Below are 22,329 nucleotides of genomic sequence, written 5' to 3'. Positions count from 1 at the left end.
CATAAATATTTAATGCTGTCTACAAAAGTTCTTTGACAGAACTAAAAACCCACTGTACAAACAGCAGCTTGCTTTTACTGACTAAATAATCAACTCAACAACTCACAAATATCATTTTGGCTTCATTAAAACATTAAGATGCTGGAGGGTGTCCAGGGAAGGGAATGGAGCTGGGGAAGGGTCTGGGGCACCAGGAGTGGCTGAGGGAGCTCAGCCTGGGGAAAAAGGCTCAGGGGGGATCTCTCTTCCTAAAACTCCCTGAAAGGAGACTTCAGGTGAGGGTTGGGCTCTGCTCCCAGGTTACAAATGACAGGACATGAGGAAACAGCCTCAGGATGCTCCAAGGTTGGATATCAGGAAAAATCTTTTCACTGAAAAATCTCTTTTCTTTACCCAGGGCAGTGGTGGAGTCCCCACCCCTTCAGGGATTTCAATCCCTGTGGATGTGGCACTTGGGGACATGGGTTAGTGGTGGCCTTGGTGATGGTTGGACTGGGAGATCTTGGAGGGCTTTTCCAGTGGAAATGATTCTGTGATTTGTATTTTTCCAGTTTTCCAAGAACTAATATAAAAGCCAACAGCCTTGGCAGCTGCAGCAGGGGAGTGTGGGGGCTGAAAGCTGATCTGGCAAAAGGGAAAAGACAAAACAAACCAGCAGCTGGAGCAGGGGGTACATTTTCAACAGGATCAGTGACCTGGCCTGGCTCACACAAGCACTGCTGACAGCAGGACCCAGGCAGGGGAAGGAGCTGCCACTGTTTCCCTGGAAGGGAGCTGCTCTGAGGCAAACTCCAGCTGGATTATAAAGCCATAGCCTGGGAGATTGGAGATTGCAATCTCTGGTGGAACCTGGCAGAGGGATTAATGAAGTTCACTGACAAGCAAATCCTGGATGAGGCTTTCCCTCTGTGAAACCAGCAGCCAGTGGTTTGTGGAATTTCCATTACCATGGAATCCATACACATCTCCTCCACCTCACTCACTCAGAAGGGGTCTCTGCATGGCTGGTGGGTTTGGGTTTGTTAAAACTCTATTTCTGCCACTCATGCCAGGAATGTGGGACCAGAGAGACATTTCACAGCCCAAATTAATATCTGCAGGAAGAAATGGTAATTTCTTTGTGGTCCTGCACAGAAAGAACAGTCTGATCCAACCCTTGCTGAAAATTAATATGCCAATAAAACACAGCAGAAAAGGAAGGGGAAAAAAGTCTGGAGAAGTCCCCAAACCTGCAGTCCTGCCACAGCCACAGGGCAAAGGCTCTTTAATTTGGGCAAACCATTCACCAGCATGTCTGAGTAGGGGCCAACATGATGGATTTACAAACATAAAACCATGAATAACTACAGTGAGAAACTTAAGTTTAAATTATTAGAAGGTAAATATATGGCAAGCACTGCTCTACTGTGCACACAATCCTTTCAGAGCATCCCTAAAGAGCTGTATTTTGCTCAAAATTTGCATATTTTCTTACTCCACACAGTTATGACTGCAAAACGCACATAAAAGAACTGTCGTGAAATCCAAAAGAGAATTCAAAAAGAATAATCAAAGTCACACTTAGAATTTTATGGGGGATTCATTTAAAATCCTACCTGATTTGCTCTTTCAAGGTCTGTCATGATCATCTCGATTTCATCAGCCCTGGGAGGAGAAGAGAGCAGAAGTTTTGTTATCACACAGAGAATGGCAGCTACACAAGCTCAGGCACAGCAACAGGCACACAAACACCAATATTTATTGTCAATATTGATCTGTAAAAGGACACAGAAGCACTGAGCTCATCTCCTGACTGGGGAGACCCTCTGGAGTTTTCTGGACCACTCTGCAAATCTCTAATTCCTTTGCCTGTCCCCCTTTTTGCAATGCAATAGGAAAATTGATATTTGAGCATATTGATTGGATCTTTGAAGGTTTTACTCCCCAAAATTCCAGGCAGTGTCATCTTTTCTACAAGGAAAGGTGCTTCCCAAGTGATAATTATGGAGAAGTTAAAGACTGCAGTTCTTCAGTCAACTCCCCACAAATACAAAAGCAACCAGCTGCTCTTCTGTTTCAGTGTGCCCAGAAGTTTGGTCCCTAATTCAGCTAAAAAAAAAAAGAATATCAAGAGGTCAAAGAGATCAAGAAATTAAATTTTACATTATGTGGAAAGGAGGGTTTTTTTGACAGGAATTTATCAAACTCTAAATTTAGACCCCTAATGCACTTTGCAAAGCTGAATTGGAAAGTCAAAGGGTTGAAAACTATAAAAATATTCAAAGGAAAAGAGATCCTTCAGATCCCTGTGTTAGGGAGCAGCTCCCAGATCTGCCCCTTTAAAAATCAGCATTTTCTAATACTTCACTCACACAAATGGAGCCAATCCTTAAGCAATCTTTTCTTATCTTCATGCTCAATCATGGGCAAATATTTCCCACTCATGCTCACCTGGGAAAGGTACCAGGAGAAAGGGCTGACAGCCCTGAAGAATGTTCTGTATCAATATAATAAGACAGATTATTCTCCCCAGACATTTTGCCTGTCTTGTATGCCTGAACCATATGGAAGCAATAAACACTGTCCTCATCTCCTCTGAACAGCAGCTTTACCAGCAAGTCCTTTTGCAATCTGCCAACACCATAATGTCTGGTTTTTGTTTTTAATCTGTAGCAGATCATTATCAGTAAAAGCTGTGAAATACTGGAATTCCCTTCCTCTGCCCATGCAGAAAAGTCAGAGTTTGTTTTTCTGCTGATTCTCACAGAAGATCCATTTCCCTGTGCAGGTGTTTGTTAGGAAAGATGGTTAATTGAAGTACATCAGGGTTCTGGCACACTCCACACTGGATCATTACAGGGAATATTGACTTATTCCTCAACAGCATTTGAGGCTTTTGGGTGTACACTTAGGGAAATGCAGCAAAAGATCATAATAAGTAAATGTGCATGTATATAAATTAATGGAAAATTATTTTTAATTACAGCCTTTAATGTTGTTGGGGCAACATGAACTGCCTTCTGAAAAGATCTTTTAGAAAATAATGGAAAACAGATTAACATGTGTTTTCTTGTGCAGGAGAAGCTAATGTGCTCTCACACTGGGCAGAAATCCTGCACACCATGTTTTGAATTAATAATAAATAATGGTCATTACTTACTGAACTGAACAGCCACTGCCTGGGCAAAAAAAGGATTCAAGGGAGCAGCCACAAGACTGACCCAGGCACATTAACATCAGCCTGCAATAACACTTTCCATCTCTTCAGCCTCTGCAGTTGTGAAACATCTTTTGTTTCAGACTCCAGGCCCAAAAAAACTTATTAACCCACTTATGGAAATGACAATATTTCATGTGAAAAAGATGCCCCAAAGCCCATGCAAGCAACCCCACTGTGTATCTGTAACAGAGAGAGGAGGGAAGAGAGCATCCCAACACACTAAAAAGATGCTTCCCAGCATTTCACAAATATTTTTAGCCAGGATAGTTTAAGGATCCTCTTTATACAAGCTTCTGCATTCGGGCTCAATTTATGTGTGGATGCCTCAGGTTATATGGAGCCAGTAAATGATGTCTGGGTTCTGTCAGAGAGCAGAGCTGGGAATGTCCCACCCCATGCTGCCTGCAGAAGCCAATGCAGCTTCCTCTCCTTCTCTGGAGGCTGGGGAGAACACTCAAATCCCTGCATTTCCACCCAAACAGGGGGGCAGGTATCAGCCAAAGGTCTGGAACACCACAGCACCTGCGAGGAGTGAAAGATTTGGAAGCAAAAACCCCTGGGATTGAGGGAGGGAGATTGCAAAGGTGGGGTTTGAGCTCAGCCAGGGAAACTCTTTATTCTGGCAGAAAGGAAGATGACTCTGATGGAGAAAAGATGAGTGGGAAGGGGGGAAAGTGTGAGGGAGTCTGGACCCATGCAAGGACCTTCAGCCACCTTGAAAAGGGCAAGGTAAGGGGAGCCAAAAGTTGGGGAACTGGAGAAGACAGAGGAGCAAGGCAGGAACAGAGCGGTATCCAAGGCCAATGGACCAAGGGGAGAGGGGCTCAAAAGAGCACTGAACTCAAAAGCACCCTGAGCCAGAGGAAGGGTGGGTGGCTGCCAGGGAAACACAAGATGGTGATGGAAAAATAAGGTAAAAACACTCAACACTGCATTTGAAATGGAGAGAAATATTAATACTGGTATTTGTGTCCCATTTTGGCCGGGGTCAGGATTTAAGAGCTCTATTACAGCACTGGGATACACAGCCAATTACAAAAAAAAAAAGCAACTGAGGATATAGAATGCCATAAAAATGACATTTGTGCCCTTCAGCGTGCGCAGATAATTCTGACTGAATCCAGTAAAGTGTCAAACTGTAGCCAAAGGCAAAATTGTCCCTTTGTCCTTGTATCCAGACACACCAGCTGACTGATCCTCAACTCCCCTTTCCCTCCTACATTTTTTTCTCCCAAGCTTTCCAGCACCCCTAATAAAAGGATGCAACATCTCCAAAAAAGTTCAAGCAAACACCTCCAGCCTAGAGTCTGCACACGGATGGAGGGTAATGCTGCAGCCATAAATGCTATCTTTAAGTAAAGTAATGAATTAAATTACTCTGTATTCTTTCCTAGCACAAGTGTCAACAGCATTCAGGAGAATCTTCAAAAGGAATTCAGGCTTTTCGTTTTAAAAGCTTGACTACCACATCAGTAGCTGGCACTCAGCAGCCTAAAATCACTTATTTGAGAAAGTCTTTAATAGCTGCATTCACTGTTTGCTTAGCACAAGTATTTATTATAAAATAAATTACAGTTCTCACACCTTTTATGCACTCACAGAAACAACCTGCATTGATTTATTGTTTACAAAGGACTGTGTCAAATTCAGACCTGTCAGACACGAGGCAGCTCTGCTTGCCTCACTGAGTGAGTCCCACACAGGTCATTTTTGATGTGTTCACCCTCTGCTACATTTGCTCATTTTCAGCCCTTCCTATCTCAATATTCCTCTTTATTTCAACGGAACAACTTGGCAGGCAAAGCATCACCCAGCTCTGGGCTTGTCCTGCAGGCTTGCACTGAAAATCTGATGGGAATCTTGAAGGGAACTTGGAAGGAACCTTGGAAAATCACTTTGTTCCACCCCTGCCATGGCAGGGACACCTCCCACTGTCCCGGGGTGTTCCAATCCCCAATTCCCAGCCTGGCCTTGGGCACTGCCAGGGATCCAGGGGCAGCCACAGCTGCTCTGGGCACCCTGAGCCAGGGCCTGCCCACCCTCACAGGGAAGAATTTCTTTATCTAATCAACAAAACTGTGGTTACCCAGAATCTATTTGTGACCAAAGTCACGCCACATGAACTAAGCTGACTTTTAGGAACCAGAGACCTGATTATTTCACTTTTTAATTTCACCTTGGCCCCTCATGAGTGTCTCAATTTCCCCATCACCCCAAGAGATGAAGGCAAGGAGAAAAATTCTTTCTTCAGACAGATACAGAGAATGAGGGTAATTAATAACAAGAAGATATTTTGCTAAAATACACTGATATTTATGGTGGGTTACACCAGATTTCCACACTGCAACCCAACATTAATCAGGGTTTGGTCAAGGGTGATACTTTGTAAACATTAACACAGCTCATGAGAAAAGGAGTGGGGAAAATCTGTTTTCAGGAATAAATGTTATCTACCCAGTGTTTTTGCATTCCACAGATAATATAATCATTTACCTGATCCAGTTTCTTGCAATCTCTGTGGTAGAGGAGAAGTGATCATGTAAGCAAGACAGTTCTTCAGGGTGTATTACAGCCTGTTCTAAGTTTCAACATTTTCAGACTAAGGAATTTAGGAAATCGAATTTTAAGCCCAAGTATTTGGAGCTACAAAATCAGCATCACCATGTAAAAAGAATCTGAACTGTTGGAACAGCACGACCATGAAATATTCTATTATTTCTTCTCTCAGTACTGTGTTTGAAGTGAGAAACAAAATGCATTAAAAGCTATGGATTTTACAAGGTATAAGCTTTTACCAGTCATGAAACAGCCCTCAAAGCTAACATGCCATCTATAAAAAACAACTTAAGGAGCTGGGAAAAAAACCCAAACCACCCCACTTTTCAATTCAATTGCTTTGGGGAAATAAAATGCGCAGAAAGGCTCCATTTTCATTTTAAGATCAAGAAAACCGATTAGGTTTGAAGAGCATAACAAGTCAGCAAATTCAAGGGTTGGTAAGAGGGAAGAAGCTCAGTTCCTCTTCTAAATAAAATTAAATCAGATGAAAACCCTCAACACCACAAAGTTATTCACGTGCAAGCAAGAAGAATCTGGACTTCATGATTAAAACCCAGCTGATCCAAGCCCTTCATTTAGCTACTAGCTTAAAGAGGCAGAAACAATTCCTTTTTTATTAACATGACAAGTGAATGGTTTGCCAAATCTTGTGGCTACAGCCCCCTAAACATTCAAACTTACTCAACCTTGAAGGAAACTGCTGTTGGATTCTTTATACATGGAAGGACTGAAAAATACAGATGACACTTTGGAAATTGCAGTCAGTGGCGTGGCCAAGAAACTTCCCTACCAGGGCAGATTAATACTTTGGTTTGGCAAAAAACAAACAACATTTTTTTCCCACACATTTGTTTTCTTTAAAAACATGTAAAAGTTTACTAGTCAGAGCAAACGGTATATGGAGCCAGTGGGGCTTGTTAAAATGTTCTAATTACCCAAACATTTACGCAGGCAATTTCAAACTAAAAGCAGACATTATCAACTAATGTGCATTTATGTTTAATTAAGGAAAAAAAAAAAAAAAGAAAAAAAATCCTCCTTGTAACATATATCTGTGATCAGCATAGAGCAGATTTTGGCCAAATTAGGTAAACAGCTCAGCCTCTTAAAATTACAGGCAGTGTAACCCAGCACTTGGCCAGCACAAGGCAAAAAAATGTGAGGTTATTTGGGATATTTGGGAAGGGAAGAAAAGAAGAGCAGGGGGCAAAGCATTTAAAGAAAGACCAAAAAAAAAGAGCAAAGGCAGTGCAGTGAATTTTTTTCAGGTTTCAATGAAATTTTTATCAGGGAAGGTTCCTGGTTCTAGGAAGCAATTTCGGATCACTAAACAATGGCAGAATTGCCTGCAGCCCAATGATCACAGCATTCACTCAGGGCACAGGAGCATTCCAGCATTTGAATATTCAATTTTAGTTTTTCTTTAAGCAAAGCAGAGGGAAGACAAATTCCCTGCCCACATTCAAACCACTTCCTAAGCTCTGCTGTGGATGCCCTCATCTAATCCCTGCTCCTCAGTGACCTGCCCAGGTGCCCAGGATCTGTTGTTTTTTTCTTTCCTAGAAATTAGGCAACAAACACTTTCCTAGAAAGTTTCTAAAGGAAGATAATATAAAAAACCCCACTAATTTAATTTTTTGGCATTTTATGAGTATCACTGTACACACATTTACATGGTTTTCAGAATTCATAATTATTCCAATCCAACAAACATCCACAGAGGATAAATTCACCTTTAGTACCAGTACAAGATGGAATAATAGGCAGAAGGGTTGTACAAAGAACAAAATAAAGAGTGATTTCAGCATAACATGTCAAAGGGGAAGATGTCACACACCTTTTAGTGCTAAGTTCTCAAATCTACTTTTCAAATTGCAAGAGCTATAGGTTAATATTTTCTTTCAGAGCAACCCCCTAAGGATCTTCAGATCAGATAATCCTTTTTCCAGTGTCATATAAATCCAGGCCTCTTGCAAAAGAATTTCTCTGTTCAGGGATTCATAAATCCACCAAGTTTAGTAATGAACTGGGTGTTTCCTTTCCTAGGAACTCAATTGAAGGAAAAAAAATCCCCTCTCTGCTAAGCAGTGAGAGAGTGGAGGCTTTAAATGGAGAGATCAAAGGCAGGCTGGGCTCAGGTGCTCTGGTGATTACACCCAACGTCATCTGCACTAATCTGGGAGTGGGAAATGTCCACTGGACACTGCCCAGACCCCTCTGTGCAGACACCCTGCACTAAATCAAGTTCCTCCCTTGGCAAAAAGCAGAGGGAGCCAAGGCTTTTCCCATCTTTTTTTGTTGTTTTATTAGAATCCATGCTGGTTTCCTCTCGCTGCCCCACACACAGATCCAGGCTGGGGAAATAAATCTCAGGGAAAGATTCCTCATCAAGCACACCAGGATCAATCTGCAGGTATGATCTCCAAATAATCCAGGAGAAGTTGTCAAGTATTCAAATGCTCAATATCAAATATTGAAAAAGGTTAAAGAAACTGCTTATAAAGCCCAAGATACTGAGCAGTACCCCAACAAAACAAGAATCTTCTCAATCACTAGAGAGAAAAGACCCTATAGAACAAAGCATCTTTCATTCCATATGGAAAGTGTTTTCCAAGAAAACCTGCACAGCACTTTGTTTTCATGTTTTAAGTCAGGATTTCAAGAATCATGTTTGTAATTATAAAGTTTTAAAGACAACAGAAATCAGCTTTATTCCAGTGATACACAAGGGAACATATTCTAAAGATCATCAGTGTTTTCTTAATCATTTCTGGAGAGAAATTGATATGACTGACATTAATTTATATGCTCAGTAAAAGGCAAAGAGGAAAAATAAGAATTATATGTAACAGACAACATCAACTCCCAGTACCCCAGAGCTGTAATTCCCACAGTGTCACACACACACAACCTTGGCACACTTGGCAAACCAGAGAACACTTAATGTAAGCAGCTGGAAGAAAGAAAAGATGTATTGCTTGGATTAAAAAAAAAAAAAAAAAAAAAAAAAAAAAAAAAACAGATGATCCATCTTTTTTATTTGATAGCAATACTATTTTCTTATGTGGCACATATTTGCACATGTTGCATCATGGCCAGTACGAATTTTGGCTCCCCAGACTGTTCAACCCTTCGTTTAAAAATCTCTTACTCAGCTCTCATTGTGTTATTCTCTCCCTAAGAGCAGTGAACTCCATGACCAGCAGTCATGCTGCCCATCATAAAAAGGAAAAGAAATGCAATAAATCCTTGTTTTCCTGATCAGATATTTTCTTTTACTTCACCCTGCAAAGCCCTGTGAGTAGCATTAAAGTCAGAAATTAGGAATATCCAGATTTGGATCATTCTGGGATTCCTCCTATCTGTTATCTTACATATCAAGAGTTCTATTATCATTATAGTACAAGGATTCCATACCACCAGAGTTTCATCCCTCCTCAATATTCCTCACAGGCAGCTTCTCTAAGCACTGACTGTTCCTGGTCCTTGCAGCAGCCATCTGACTCCAGAGCCCACCAATCCACTCTTTGATACCACTGTTGTTATTGGTTACAGGTGTGGCTTGTTAAGATCAGGCCTGCCCTAATCTCTAGCAATTAGCTCAGCTGCACCTCTTTGGGGGATAAGATTACATTCTACACCACCTTCGTCCTATATCCCCCTACACCAATCCTTCAGGCCATGGAGGAGTTTAAAGAAGGTGCCGAAACTCAGAACAATTTTTGCGCCTGAAATTTGCAGAAAGAAATAATCTTGTCTCAAAATTCATTTCCACCAAGTCCTGAGGGAGCTGGTGGGAGATGTGGAATGTCTGGAGCTGTGGGCAGGTTCTCCTGCAGGTGCTGCACTGGGATACAAGCAGAGACCCTGGAATTCCACTCTGCTGTGACCCTTCTGAGCTGCCTTTGTGGACATGGAGAACAGCAAGGAAGAGCATTCTGATCTTTAATTTTTCATGTATTTATGCCAGAATCCCACCCTCACTGAGGCCCTGAGGTTGAGGTGCTGCAGCAGCACCAGCCCAGCAGATTTGCATGATGGAGTCCTTGGGGTGGGGAACAAAACCTACAGTTTGTGCCAGGTGTCTGTGCTCAGATCCAGACAAACATTCCCAGCACTGCCAGCCTGCCCTGGGAAGCAGGAGCCACTCCTGACGTGACAGAATTTCCTGAGATGCCATGGATGCAGCAAACTCCCAATTTCCTCGTGCCTCATGGTACAAATTGAAAGAGCTTTCTGCAATTCCCCTCTCCTGACTTCAGCTGATTCAATAACACAGCAGAATTTAAACACAGGCACCCTTCCCTCTCCCCTCCTTGCACACACAGCATATCAAACCCATGGAATTACTCCTGACTTGGCCTTGAGCAGCCAACACGATGTCAATTTTACATGTTTTATAAAGCAACAGCATGTAGAAAGCAACTCAAATGCAGGTCATATCAAGCATGTGACCCACAGAGCAATCAAAGACTGCCTGAAACTGTCATTCAAGGTTCAATCAGCTTCTTGCAGGAAAAATGAAACATCTGTGGCCCAGAGAATTAAGTTATGTATTGCATAATTCATCTGGTGTCTGCCACAGCAGCCATTTTAATGCTCTAGTGATAAACATGTTTGATTATTTTTGTTTTGTTTCCTGTCGCCTCCATGGTATTTCTATTTATCCACCCATACCACAATGCAGAATGGAGATAACAAATATACAAACCAGTGTTACAGTCAGCTGATAAGATGTGGGAAATCAGCAGCCTTATTAATCACATCAAGGCAAGAGCACTGCTAAACCTTGTGTTCCCTGCAACTGTCCTCATTTGGGGTCTTCTGGGTACACTCTGTAGTTAGATGTGCTGATGAAATCATTGTTTCCCAAGGATCCAAACATTTGGATTGAGCTTTAGAGGTTTTTCTATTAGGAAAGCTTCATACACAAAGCAAGTTCCTTGCTTGTTTCCAGGTTTTTCCTCCCGTCAGTTCTTTCTGATCCTGACACACACAGAACAAATGTGCATCTCTCACCAGACACTGGATCCTTCTCCATTCACTTATTCCACTGGTGGGACTGTGGTCCACACTGGTGGGTTTGTGGTCCACACTGGCAGAAACCCTAGTTCATCCTTTGCAAGTCATTTTGGGACGTGATTCTTTTATTAATGGTAACTTAGTTCGCTTTACTCCCAAACCTGTAAATCCTGACACCTTCTTGTCTGCCCTGCACCTCCCTGATTTCCAGAACACCTTCCTGACTTCCAGAACACCTCCCTGATTTCCAGAACACCTCCCTGATTTCCAGACACATTCCTGCAGGGCAGGTGGGGATTTGGAGGCCCTGGGCCCATACCCTGCTCTCTGGGTGTTTATTCCCCTTGCCAGGAGTTGAGCACTTGAGCAGTCTGCTCACAGAGCTTCAGCTGGCAGTTAATTTGTTCCCCAATTAAACATCATCTGAGGGAGATTTAATAGACTTGGGTGACAGTGATTTACTCCAAAAAGCAGCTTTGAACTGGCTGCTGTAAGCAACCAAGGAGCAGCCTCTGCAGTGGGGGTCAGGTGGGTTCTGCCCCATTTTTGTGACCGAGTCTGTGGGTTCCTGCAGTGAGGAAATCCTCCCTGCACAGAGCAGCTCTGCGGGAGCAGTTTCACCTGGCAGCCAGAGCTGCTGGTGGAGGTGAGTCAGGGATAACAAACATCCTCCCCAAGCCCCAAACAAAGCCCTGCTTCCCACTGATGGTTCCCATAAAGTTGTTTAGACAGCACCTACTGTACCAACATCAGCTGTGCCATCTGGGCTTTCTTAGCTGCCCCCCATTGCTGCTTCCTCCCTTCTTTGTGTCCTCTCTTCACCTCCCACCCACAAATTGTAGGAAATACAGATTGAAGCCATTCTCCAGCCATGGCTGATCAACCTGCAGCCCTCAAATGGGTTATTTTGGCTGCCTTATTTTTCCTCCCATTCCCAGCTCCTACCAGAGCTCCCCGTGCCGGGGATTTCTAATGCTGTTAATTACTGCCGAAGTCAATCAGCAGCTTCCAAGTTAATTTAGGAGGGGAACTGATGAGCTCCAAGCAGGCTGGCAGTAAAACAGAGCACAGGCTCCTGGAAGCTCCATTTCCTTTGGAAACTGGGATAAACCCTGTGGCCCTGCAGGGCTGTGGATGCTGCTCTGCTCCCAGGGCACACAGCACAACCTGCCAGGTTTTCAGAATTATTATTATTTTTTTAAATTTTACTTGGAAAGTATAATTTAAAAAATTATAACAAAGTATAAAATAAAAACTTCCTAAAAGAGCAAATCTTATTAATTCTGCTTCTACAAGCTCTTTTACAATTGTTTCTCCAACTAACAAAATAAACAGAATTTCTTTTCATATACAATATTAATAATATTAATACTATAAGAGTATATTAATACTATAGTATATTAATATTAGTATAGTATATAGTACATTAATATTAGTATAGTATATTAATATTAATAATATTTAATAATATTAATTGTGTAAGTAGTAATAATAATAGTAGAAGTAGTAGTAGTTTGATATTTGGAAAGTAAAGACCCTGCAATAATTCACCTATTTTTACTTATGGAGTTAAAATAGATGATTTAGCCAAAATTAGAAATCTTAATTGCAGGCATCTTAAGTGTCATTCTCTTTTATTGGAATGGCAATATTTTAGATTGAAGAATCAGCAGGAGGAATTGTCTGTGCTTTGATTAAAGATCCTCTAAAAATACACACAAATATTTAAATTTACTCAATAATATCACTGCAGTTTTAATGTGTAAAATAAGCACAAATATCTTGTCAAGGATATGGAAGGGATTGCTGTTTTTTTTTTTGTTTTTGTTTAGAATCACCATGTCACATCTGAAAAATCCCTTTAGGTTTTGAGCAGTTACAACCCCAAAATGAACAATCTTCCCTCATACTACACCACTGCCAAAATCACAGATTTCTGTATGTTTGTATTCTTTAGAGCACAAACAACCTCAAAAAATTGGAGACTGATCAGAAGTTTTACTGTACCAACATTCATATTCCAGATTAATCTTTAGGAGCTTCTTTCCAGAGACACTCAGCATCTCCTCCTTAACCACAGAGAGAGCTGAGGAGATCAGTAATTTGGAAAAATTAGGTATTGATTGATTTCTGCCCTTATTCCCCTTATTTATTCACTGTCTTTGTCCATCACTGTGAGAACCCATAAAAGCTTTTCTCTAACTCCCTCCTGTTTATATTCAGTAGAACAGCTTTAAGTCAGTTAGAAAATGAGAGCACAGGCAGAATTCAGTGTACAGGTGTCACTGCACAGGCACAGACCAAAGGGAAATTCCTGGATCCCAGCAGAGAGTGAGAGACCCCAGGAGCTGAGCGGGGATCAGGGCAAATACCCCACCCCAAAGCAGGGAAAGGCAGAACTGCTCCAATCCCAGCCCAAATGCTCAAGTTCACTGAATTATCTGTGCCTTTACCCAGCCTGACCTGGAACTGGTGCTGTGCAGTGTAAGACGACATCCTGCATGGCCTTTTGAAGGATTTATTGCCAGGAAACACAATGAATGAGTCCACCAGGCCAATAATCTCCAATTTACTATTTCTCCCCAAGCTGCTGATGTATGCCTCCAAGCACATTAACCAACAGGCACTCAAACACAACAATATCCTGCCTTCATTGCCAAACCACCTGTAGCACCTGGACAGTGGTTTATGGCATTATTTAGGGATGGAATCTGCATTAAAATGCAACTTTTTGCCTTTCTCAGTGTAAAGGACATGCATGTTGTGCAAAAGAAAAGCTCTGCAGTAACACAGCATTAAACTGGGAGATGTATTTGGAGAATGCTTTAGATGCTCTTGGCTTAGAAGTGAACACAGGTGATGTGCCCATTCTCTGTTAGCTCCTCAAGCAAGTTATTTCCTTCTGGCTACTGAAAATAGCATTACATGTTCTTTGATAAAGGCAGCTGATGCCCTTCTATTCAATAAAGGCAATGAAAATTGCAAAAAGCACAATAGAGATGTGTTTATTCTATATTTTGAGTAGGTTTTACTTTTCCCAGGAGCTATGCTGAAGATTAACAACCAGGATGATTGCTGTCTTTATTATAATGTATTCAATTACCAATATGGTTTTTTCTCTTCCCAATTTGTTCCAGCTTTGCTCTGAGTGGAGACACCACTCCTGTCAAATGGCAATCATGTCAGCACTTTGCAGCTTCACTTCAGAGCTATCAACAGCATCAATCTTGCTGACCCCACTGACAAAGCAGCAAAAAAAAAAAAAAAAAAAAAAAAAAACCCAAAAAACAGGCAGAAGGAAACAAAGGAGGGAATGTGAGACCACAGAGCAGGGAAAACAAACCAGGACAAGGAGAACAGGCAGGTGTTGTCCAAATTTCATTATCACTTCATGTGGGCAGGCCCTGAGACACAGAACAACCTCCTGGGCTTCACAGGAAGGATTTGCCTCCCTCCCTCTCCTTTCCCTTCACTCTGTGGGACCCCCAAAAAGCAGGGTCACCCCCCAGAGCCCCCAGGAGCTGGGTGACAATTTGGCACTGACCTCTTGCTGTGCTGGAGCTTCCCTCCAGCCTCCTGTGCCAGCAGGTTTTATTTTCACATCTCTGCTGAATATTTAACTCTGCTCATTTTTTTCCCCAACTTTAGCATCCAGTTGTACTGGATTGTGAGGGATGCTCACTAATATGACTGACAGATTGCCTGTCTACACAGAATCCAAACTAGACAGCAAAATTACTTTAAATAGTTCTTCATGGCAAACCCCAACAACACCAAGTATGACTGCAAGCCCTGGGAGGACAACAGAGCAGGATTTTCTAATTTAACCTTTTAAAATGTTATTTGCAGAAATACTTTTCAAATTCTTTATTTCCCTTTCAACAGTTGTTGAGACTTTAAAATGCTGCTGAAATAAAACACCTTCAGGCTTGACTAATGCTGTACTCCATGGTAAGGAACTATTTGATTATTCTGTTTTGACAGTTAATAGAACAGATTTAGTATTTCTATAGAAGGGGAGTTCGAACTGGAAATATTAGTTTTGTGTTGCTAATGACAATTCCTCAACATTTCTACTACAGCAAAATCCTTGAGTGGATGAAAAAACATCTTTCCTACATAAACAAACAGCTGTAGAGAGAAGGGAAGTAAGATAATGTCAACCAACCTTTTGGATTGACCTGGTGCTGCAACCAACAGGTCTCAGAGCCACAAACCCAGCATTTGCTCACTGAGTAATTTCACTCTGCTCAGACCCTGTTAAACACTGTCCCTGCTGCTCCTGGAGCTGGGGAGGTGCAAAGGTGACCCTGTCACCCTGTCTGCTGTCCCACCTGCTCCCAAACTCCTCAGGTGTGGCTCCTCTGCCCAGCTGTGGAGCCCCAGGACTGAGCCAGGGGTTCAGCTCCTGGAGCAGGAGGCTGGAACCAGGCACAGCCATGGAGCAGGACAATCCCCCCTTCTCTTCCCAAAGCACACAGTTTGTGCCAGCACTCCTGTGCTGCGTGAGTAAAACCTTGAAACTTCCCAAAAAGAGCTGGTTTAGTCTTGGCTCAGCTCCTTTCATGGCACTAAGCAGTAAATTATTATTCCAGGGAACCTCACTTTGCTCCTCCAGTGTCCTACAAACACTGAGGATGGGATTCTCTGGCTCTGTGTCCTTGCTCATCACCTTTCCTGGTGGCTGCAGCACCTCCCCAAGCCATGGGCTGAAGCTTTCAGCAGGAGTTGATCTGATGTTATAACAGAAATAAAAGGTGTGGGAGGAGAGGTCTGTATGGGCAGGATGCACAAATACATTGTAAGGCTCACAAATTCAATCCAGGGGTGTTTTTTAATTAAATCTGTTCCAAGAAATGGTCAAAAATTAAGTCTTCCACAGGCCCCTGTAGATTATTTAAGAGTACTGAACACAGCTAAACTTACTCAGTCCCACTCCTATGGAGGTAGAAGGTGGAAGGCATCAGGAATTAACTAGAGACAAAGTGAGTGTAAGTGATAAATAATAAAAGTTTAGCTCACACAGACACCAGACAATATGTTGACTGAAAAACAGCAACAAAAATTGTTAAGCTGATGCACCATGCACTGCACAGAAGGATTGTTAAACACTGCCCTGGGTGAGGACAGGCACGTGCCTGGCAGGTCCCACCATTGCCAGCTCCCTTGATGGCAAGGCAGTGACAGAAATCAATCCAACAGGCAGCAAGACAAATAAGTCATCTGTATCACAGCTAAAATATGGTGTTGATCAATAACAGAAAATGAACTTGCACTCCTTTGCCAAGAAAATAGATTATTTAATCAGAGTACAGACAGATAGAGATGTTACATAATCAAAAATAGCTCGTGCTGCTATATTTAGTGGCCACTGTCTTTGAGAGAGGAGAGCAAAAGTACAGCCATTATCAGCTAGCAGCCCTCTGCTGAAATGGTTTTGTGATGAGTTAAGCTGGTCAGACATGCTTAACACCATGATATTGTATATTTAAAACTGCAACAACTATGACAGCACAAAGGCAACAAACAAGAAAAATACAAGGGAGTCACTGCCGTCCTATGGACACAAATCCTCATGGTTAAAAGGATCAAGTCCCAGCCAGATCTTATACACCAGGGGATCTCCAGCAGCCATTTCTAACTTGCAGACTACCTGGAGTTTTCCATCAAAGGATGGAACATTAGTACAGCACATTTGCAGTTTATGACTGGCTGCCTTTCACAGTTATTGCTGTGATTTCTTAGCAATAACCAGTGGAATTGCAGGAATTTGCAGAACACACAGAAAATCACTGATCAGGACCATCAGCACAGAGCTCACTTGATAGCACTGCAGCCTGCCTGGCCATGGCACAGCTGAGAGAGAGCCTTCCTCCAGCCCTGACATCCACAGGGTCTTCATCAGAAGCTCAAAGGAAAGTCTGGCCATGGATAATCCCCCAGATGGGAACAACATCACCATCAACAGGATCATCCCTCCCCCAGCTTCCCCACCCAACAATAAACACTGGAAAAAGAGTGCCATTAATGCTGAAGCCAAGCACCTCGAGTTGTTTTGGTTTCAGGTATGGAAAAATTCAAGTACAGCACCAGAAAAACCTATAGCTAAACTAAGGGCTTCCACCCTTTTACATAAAAGTGGAAAAAAACTCCCTGTTCTGAACTGGAACAAGGACAAAAAGAACATTTAGTAGAATAGCCACTGATTGAACTTGGTAACCACCATTTATTTTATTGTTTTAGGGTTCAAACCATCAAGGAATTACAGAAATTTGGATTTGTTTGAGGTTTATAGAGCTGCTTCACCCTGGAAGGTGGTGACCCTGCAGAACCAAAGCTTTGCCATGTATTTTCCCCTGGGATATCTATTTTGCACGTCCAAAGGAAGCCAAAAAACTTCATGAAGACAAAAAATTCTTAGTGAGCATTTTAGAGAGATAAGAACACACACTGTCTAAACATGGATCAAAGATGCTGCTTCAGTGTAAGATACATTAAAGACCCCTCAAATGCTCAGGAAAGCCAGAGAGGAAAGAAAGCACTATGCCCATTAATACTACCACTAATAAAAGATAATTATAGCTGGCTCCAAATGTTAACAATTTAATAGTTACAGGATCTAAGTACTGTAAATGACTAATGCAGGCAGCAAATGTATTTGCAGCAGTGTGCAAAACAAAGCCCTTAAAAGTAGATGGCTCTGGGAAAGGAAGGATAAACTGCTTTATAACATCAGCTCTGAGCACATGGCATGAAGAAGGCTCTGTAACATCTTCCTTTAGTGAGTGGTGACAAGAACATGTCCTTGATTTACCAAGAAAACCCAATAATGCCCAATTTGGGAGTGCCAGATACCTGCAAGATTCCAGCAGCAATGTTGGATCTTTACTGTTCTTATCAGAATGATACATGATGGGTGATTTTTTTCTATTTGCACAAGAAGTCACAGCATACTTCCAGACTTCATCCATATGAAAAGCCAAGGAAAAACTGCTGATGAATTTAAGTGACTACAAACTGAAATAAGCAACAAAACTGCTGATTATTTACTACCTAAAACTTCCAGGTTACATTCTCCTGCCAGAAATTGTGTTGAGTAATGCTTTCATTCGATTTGCTCACGATGTTCTCTGTTGATGAATATATCTGATTTCATGTAAATGTGATTAAATAAATCAGACAGGGTAAGGCTGTATTGAGTCTCAAGAGGCTCTAATTCAAGATGTGCAATACTTGCCCCAATAAGCACAACTGAGCTAAACCTTGTGCTTTATTACCTTCTTAACCTCAAAAACCCTCTGGCTGCCTCATTGTTGTTAACATGGGTGTAACATCAGATTTGGCATAAATTGCCCACATTGATTCAAAGGTATGTGAGGACTGAAGAGGAGGGGATGGGAAATGAAAAAGAGAAACAAAGAAGGTGGGAAAATTCTTTCAAAACATCTTAAATTCCTTGGAGCTCCCAGCTCCTGGCACACAGAGGGAGCAGGTAACATGGAGTGAGTGCTGGGGCTGACATTTGCAGGCAGCAGAAATCCAAGGGAACAGCTCTGAAACCAAAGGCTGTTGATAATCAGTTGTCTACATGTGATGCTAAAAGTCTGATCTCACACAGTACAAGTGTTAGACCCTCACCTGCCACACAGAGCTCAGGTCACACCCATCTCTGAGCAAGGAACATCAGCCAAAGAACAAAGTGAGCCCATGCCACATATTCCTCATAAATTAAAAAAGGAAAGGTATTAGATGCATGATTCAGAACAGGAACTGTGTGTGCAAGTGGCAATGCTGCCTTGTTCTGTTAGTCCCCACAAAACTTGTACTCTGCCACCTGCAAAATTATCCTGAGGGTGACAAGGTTGTCACTTCCAGCACAGCTACCCTACAAAAGTGGGTTTCCAGGCTCTAGGGAATGAAGGATGTGGGGGCTTTTCCTGACTGTTATTTACTCTCAAGTTCAGACCAAAGCCCTCACTTCTGCTACAGCAGATCAGCACAGAATCACAGAATGGCTGGGGTTGGAAGGGTCCTTAAGGATCACCTCATTCCCAACCCTGCCATGGGCAGGGACACCTTCCATGTGCTCAGGGCCTGGTCCAACCCAGCCTGGAACACTTCAGTCACTTTTTATCCATGCCAGGCACACTCTCTGCCAGGAGACAGGAATTTTACCCCTTTGAGTCAGTCCCTAGATGTCTCCTAGAGTTTGGCAGAGAGGTTGTTCTGGTTTGAAAAGGAAGTGACTTTTTTGGGATGCTGTGGTCAGTGAAGGACCCCACAGCCTACACACTCTGTGGGAACCACCCCTGGAACTGCAGCCCTTGCCTGGAGCTCTTCCCACCCAAGGAACAGCTCCTGCCACCGAGGCAAGGCTGAGTTTGCATTTAACCAATGGATCAGGGCTCATCCATACCCCAAAAGGGTTTGTTTGCTCTACTGCAGACAAGTTCTGATATGAACTGGCAGACAATGCACTGGCTGAATGCTGGAACAAAGAGGCTGCTGGTGTCTCCAGCAAGTTAGGGACAACACTAAACAACTCCACTTGTAAGCAGAACATTATTTTCCCTGATATCATACACAGAAGCTGCTGTTTAATTAAAACTAAGCTGCTTAAGCCATTAAACTGGCAAATGGCTGTACCAAATGACTTGTCATTGTTAGCATTCCAGCAGCAGGAGTTGTTTGTTGTCACTCAGATGGCAACTTCCAATGCTAATGCACATTTCCCAACTGGCTCCACAGATCTAAACCAGCCCAGGACAGCAAAGTTATTAAAAGTGCTGCTGCACATTACCACGGAGTACTTTCTTCAAAGACACCCACATCGTGTACTCTGCTGCAATTTAATTATTTCAACCTTCTGCCCTAGAAATATGAGCCATTCCAGGCACTCACTTGTATTTAAAAAGTAGAACAATCACTTCTGTATCAATTCTGGCTTTGAGCCCCAAGTTTAAGCAAGTCCAGATACAGCCTCCCGATATAGATCTTGCAGATCTCAGCATCAAAATCTATAATAAAAAGCATAACCTACTACAGCAGCTACTTTATTCTGATTACGTGCAACTAAAAAAATAAAAATAAATTTTAAAAAAAATCAACATTTTATCTTGGGTCAGTAAGAAGAAAAGATAATTCTGGCCATGCAGACAACTTTCAAAGCCATGGACAGTGATCATCCAGGAATCCAAGTGGAGACATTCCAAAGGACTCTGTTTGCTTATCACTTGGATTTTGATCAAGACAGGGAGCACCAGGCAGAGGTGTCTCTGGAATCTGCCTGCTCTCCTCTGCAATCTTCCCTTTCCCTAACTGGGAAGGACTGTGGTGAGGAACAGAAATGGTTAAATTGAATTTGTCCATCTTTTTACTTCCTATGAGTCATGTTCCTCAACTCTACCAGTCTGCATATAAAAATCTGCTACAACAATAAATAAATATTTCCACTTTGACTCAGTAAAAGCAGAGGACTCCCACAATAAAGCACCACACAGGTAAAACAATGAAAAAAGGGTAAAATGATTAAAACTGCCCATTCCAGTGCCCTGAGATGGGGCAGTCAGTGGTAACACAGCATTGGCAGTCAGTGGTAACACAGTATTAATATTAGGGCAGATGCCATTTGCATTCTTTTCCCTTGGTGTGGTCTCCAGGAAAGGAGAATATTTCCATTCACCACAGAATGACCTAATGGATGTCCAAATGAACGATCAGCAAATGCATTTTATGTGCTTCTATTTATGTACCTTTATTTTCACAGCTACAATGCAAGCACCAGAGCAGCACTTCCACTTTGCTACCCAAGGGCTCAAAGACTGCCCACATTAATGAAGTCTGGCCTTACCCTGAGTGCCCTTTGCACATATGGCACCACTGAGTCATCCCCCTTGGTTTAGGTAGTGTGCTTGACACAACAAAAATAAGATGTAGAGCTAATTACCACTACAGCAATAAAACCAGGAGTGTCCTTTTCATCAACCAGTCTCAAACTGAATTCCTATCAAAATCCAGAGGTTTTTTTATAGAAATGAAGTTAATAGATACCTAGAATTACTGAATGAACCAACAGGATCTCTGTGCATTTAGCAACAAGCCTTGAAAACCTTAATCTTGTGAGTCAGTAATAACTGTGGAAGAAGCTGAGCCAATCTTAGGTCTATAATAATAAGACAAGCTGTTTAAAAGACCTCCTCTGAAACAAATGTGTAAATGTCTCACCAAGGTTGAGATGCTGATTTAAGGTTAGACAGTGTAAATGTACTTATTTTGGTATCAGTTAAGAACAAGTTGTGTTTCTCATTCACAAAGGTTTAAGGCAAATGGTTTTACAGCACTTGAGCATAAACTCCAAAGTCTTTCTCCAAATGCCATTGACACCTCTGCCTGTCCTGTGCCCCAGCTAATTCTCTCTGCTTTATCCTATCTCTCTGTTCTGTTCTCTCACCTGTTCTATCACAATTTAAACACATCAGGCTCCTTCTTCATTATCAAAGTCAAACCTACAAATACAAATTTTCCCTTGACAAAATCCTGCTGAGGTCCCCGATGAGGCCAGTCCTGGCTGTGACACTGCTGCCAAAAAGAACCAGCCAGGAAAAACCCAAAGGCTACACAGAGAGAAAAAGGAGGATTTTGAGAGCAATATTCCTCCAGATAAGGCATTAGGAGTGGTGTTGTTTCAGAAGTGAAGGACTGATACAGAAAAGCACTGCAGCACTAACTGAGGAAAAGGAGAATTATTATTGCCACAACTACAGAAAAGCAGAAAGTCCAGACATTAAACGAAGCCAGGTGAGGAGGCAGCTTTAGAGCAGATGAAATTCAACACTGATAAACATGTGCTAATGCCCTGAAGAGTATTTGGGCTACTTTTCTCCACCTCTGGGCCCTCCACTTCTCACTAGGTAAATCAGGAGATGGACTAATAGAACATCCACACCTAGTTAAGATCACATTCCAAACAGAGCAAAATCCCCTTGGATGGACTACCATGATTCACTGCATGAACAGCTAAATGATCCAATCTGGAAGAGCAGGCACCTATGGCAAATTCATCTCCATGATGCATTACAGAGCTGATTTAATCTTTTTTCCCTCTCTGGCCATGGAGCCTGGGTTGTTATCAGAGCCCAGACAGTGGGCAAGACAGGGTCCTTTTATCCACTACAGAATGACTGCAGTGTTGTTGAGCCCAGGAAAAGGGAACAGCCTCAACAATTCCCATTTTTAAAAGAAGGAAAAGATATCCTAAATAATTTTGGGAGTCAAAATCCCAGCTGTGTGGGTGCATCTGGAACCTTCATCCCATGTGTGTTAATCTACAGGGAAATGAAGTGCTGCACCCTGGGTAAGGCAGGGGTTAATTCCAACTGCTGTCGAATGCCCCAAGTCTGTGCTCTGTTCATCAGAGCATTAAATCTGAAAGCTCAAGAGAGTAGTGCAGCCGTGCTGCAAGGGCTATGTTATAAAGTTCTGCATTAAAAATTCATATCCTAGGCTTGCCACAGTACTCTGCTCTGGCTGAAAGGAGAGCTGGCGGGGAA

General features: G+C 42.3%; 1 protein-coding gene across 7 annotated transcripts in view; it reads right to left on the bottom strand.

Annotated features, from left to right (window-relative positions):
- The window catches only part of CUX1 (cut like homeobox 1), a 274,393-nt gene that overhangs the window by 100,253 nt on the left and 151,811 nt on the right, over nucleotides 1–22,329 (bottom strand). For all 7 annotated transcript variants that reach the window (XM_058037677.1, XM_058037671.1, XM_058037673.1 and 4 more), the window contains exon 9: nucleotides 1,596–1,644. In XM_058037677.1, the coding sequence (XP_057893660.1) occupies nucleotides 1,596–1,644 (49 nt within the window). The remainder of the gene's footprint in view (nucleotides 1–1,595; nucleotides 1,645–22,329) is intronic.

Source organism: Melospiza georgiana, chromosome 19 (assembly GCF_028018845.1).
Source record: "Melospiza georgiana isolate bMelGeo1 chromosome 19, bMelGeo1.pri, whole genome shotgun sequence".
Taxonomy (NCBI): Eukaryota; Metazoa; Chordata; class Aves; order Passeriformes; family Passerellidae; genus Melospiza; species Melospiza georgiana.
This window is presented reverse-complemented; position numbering and strand designations above follow the sequence as displayed.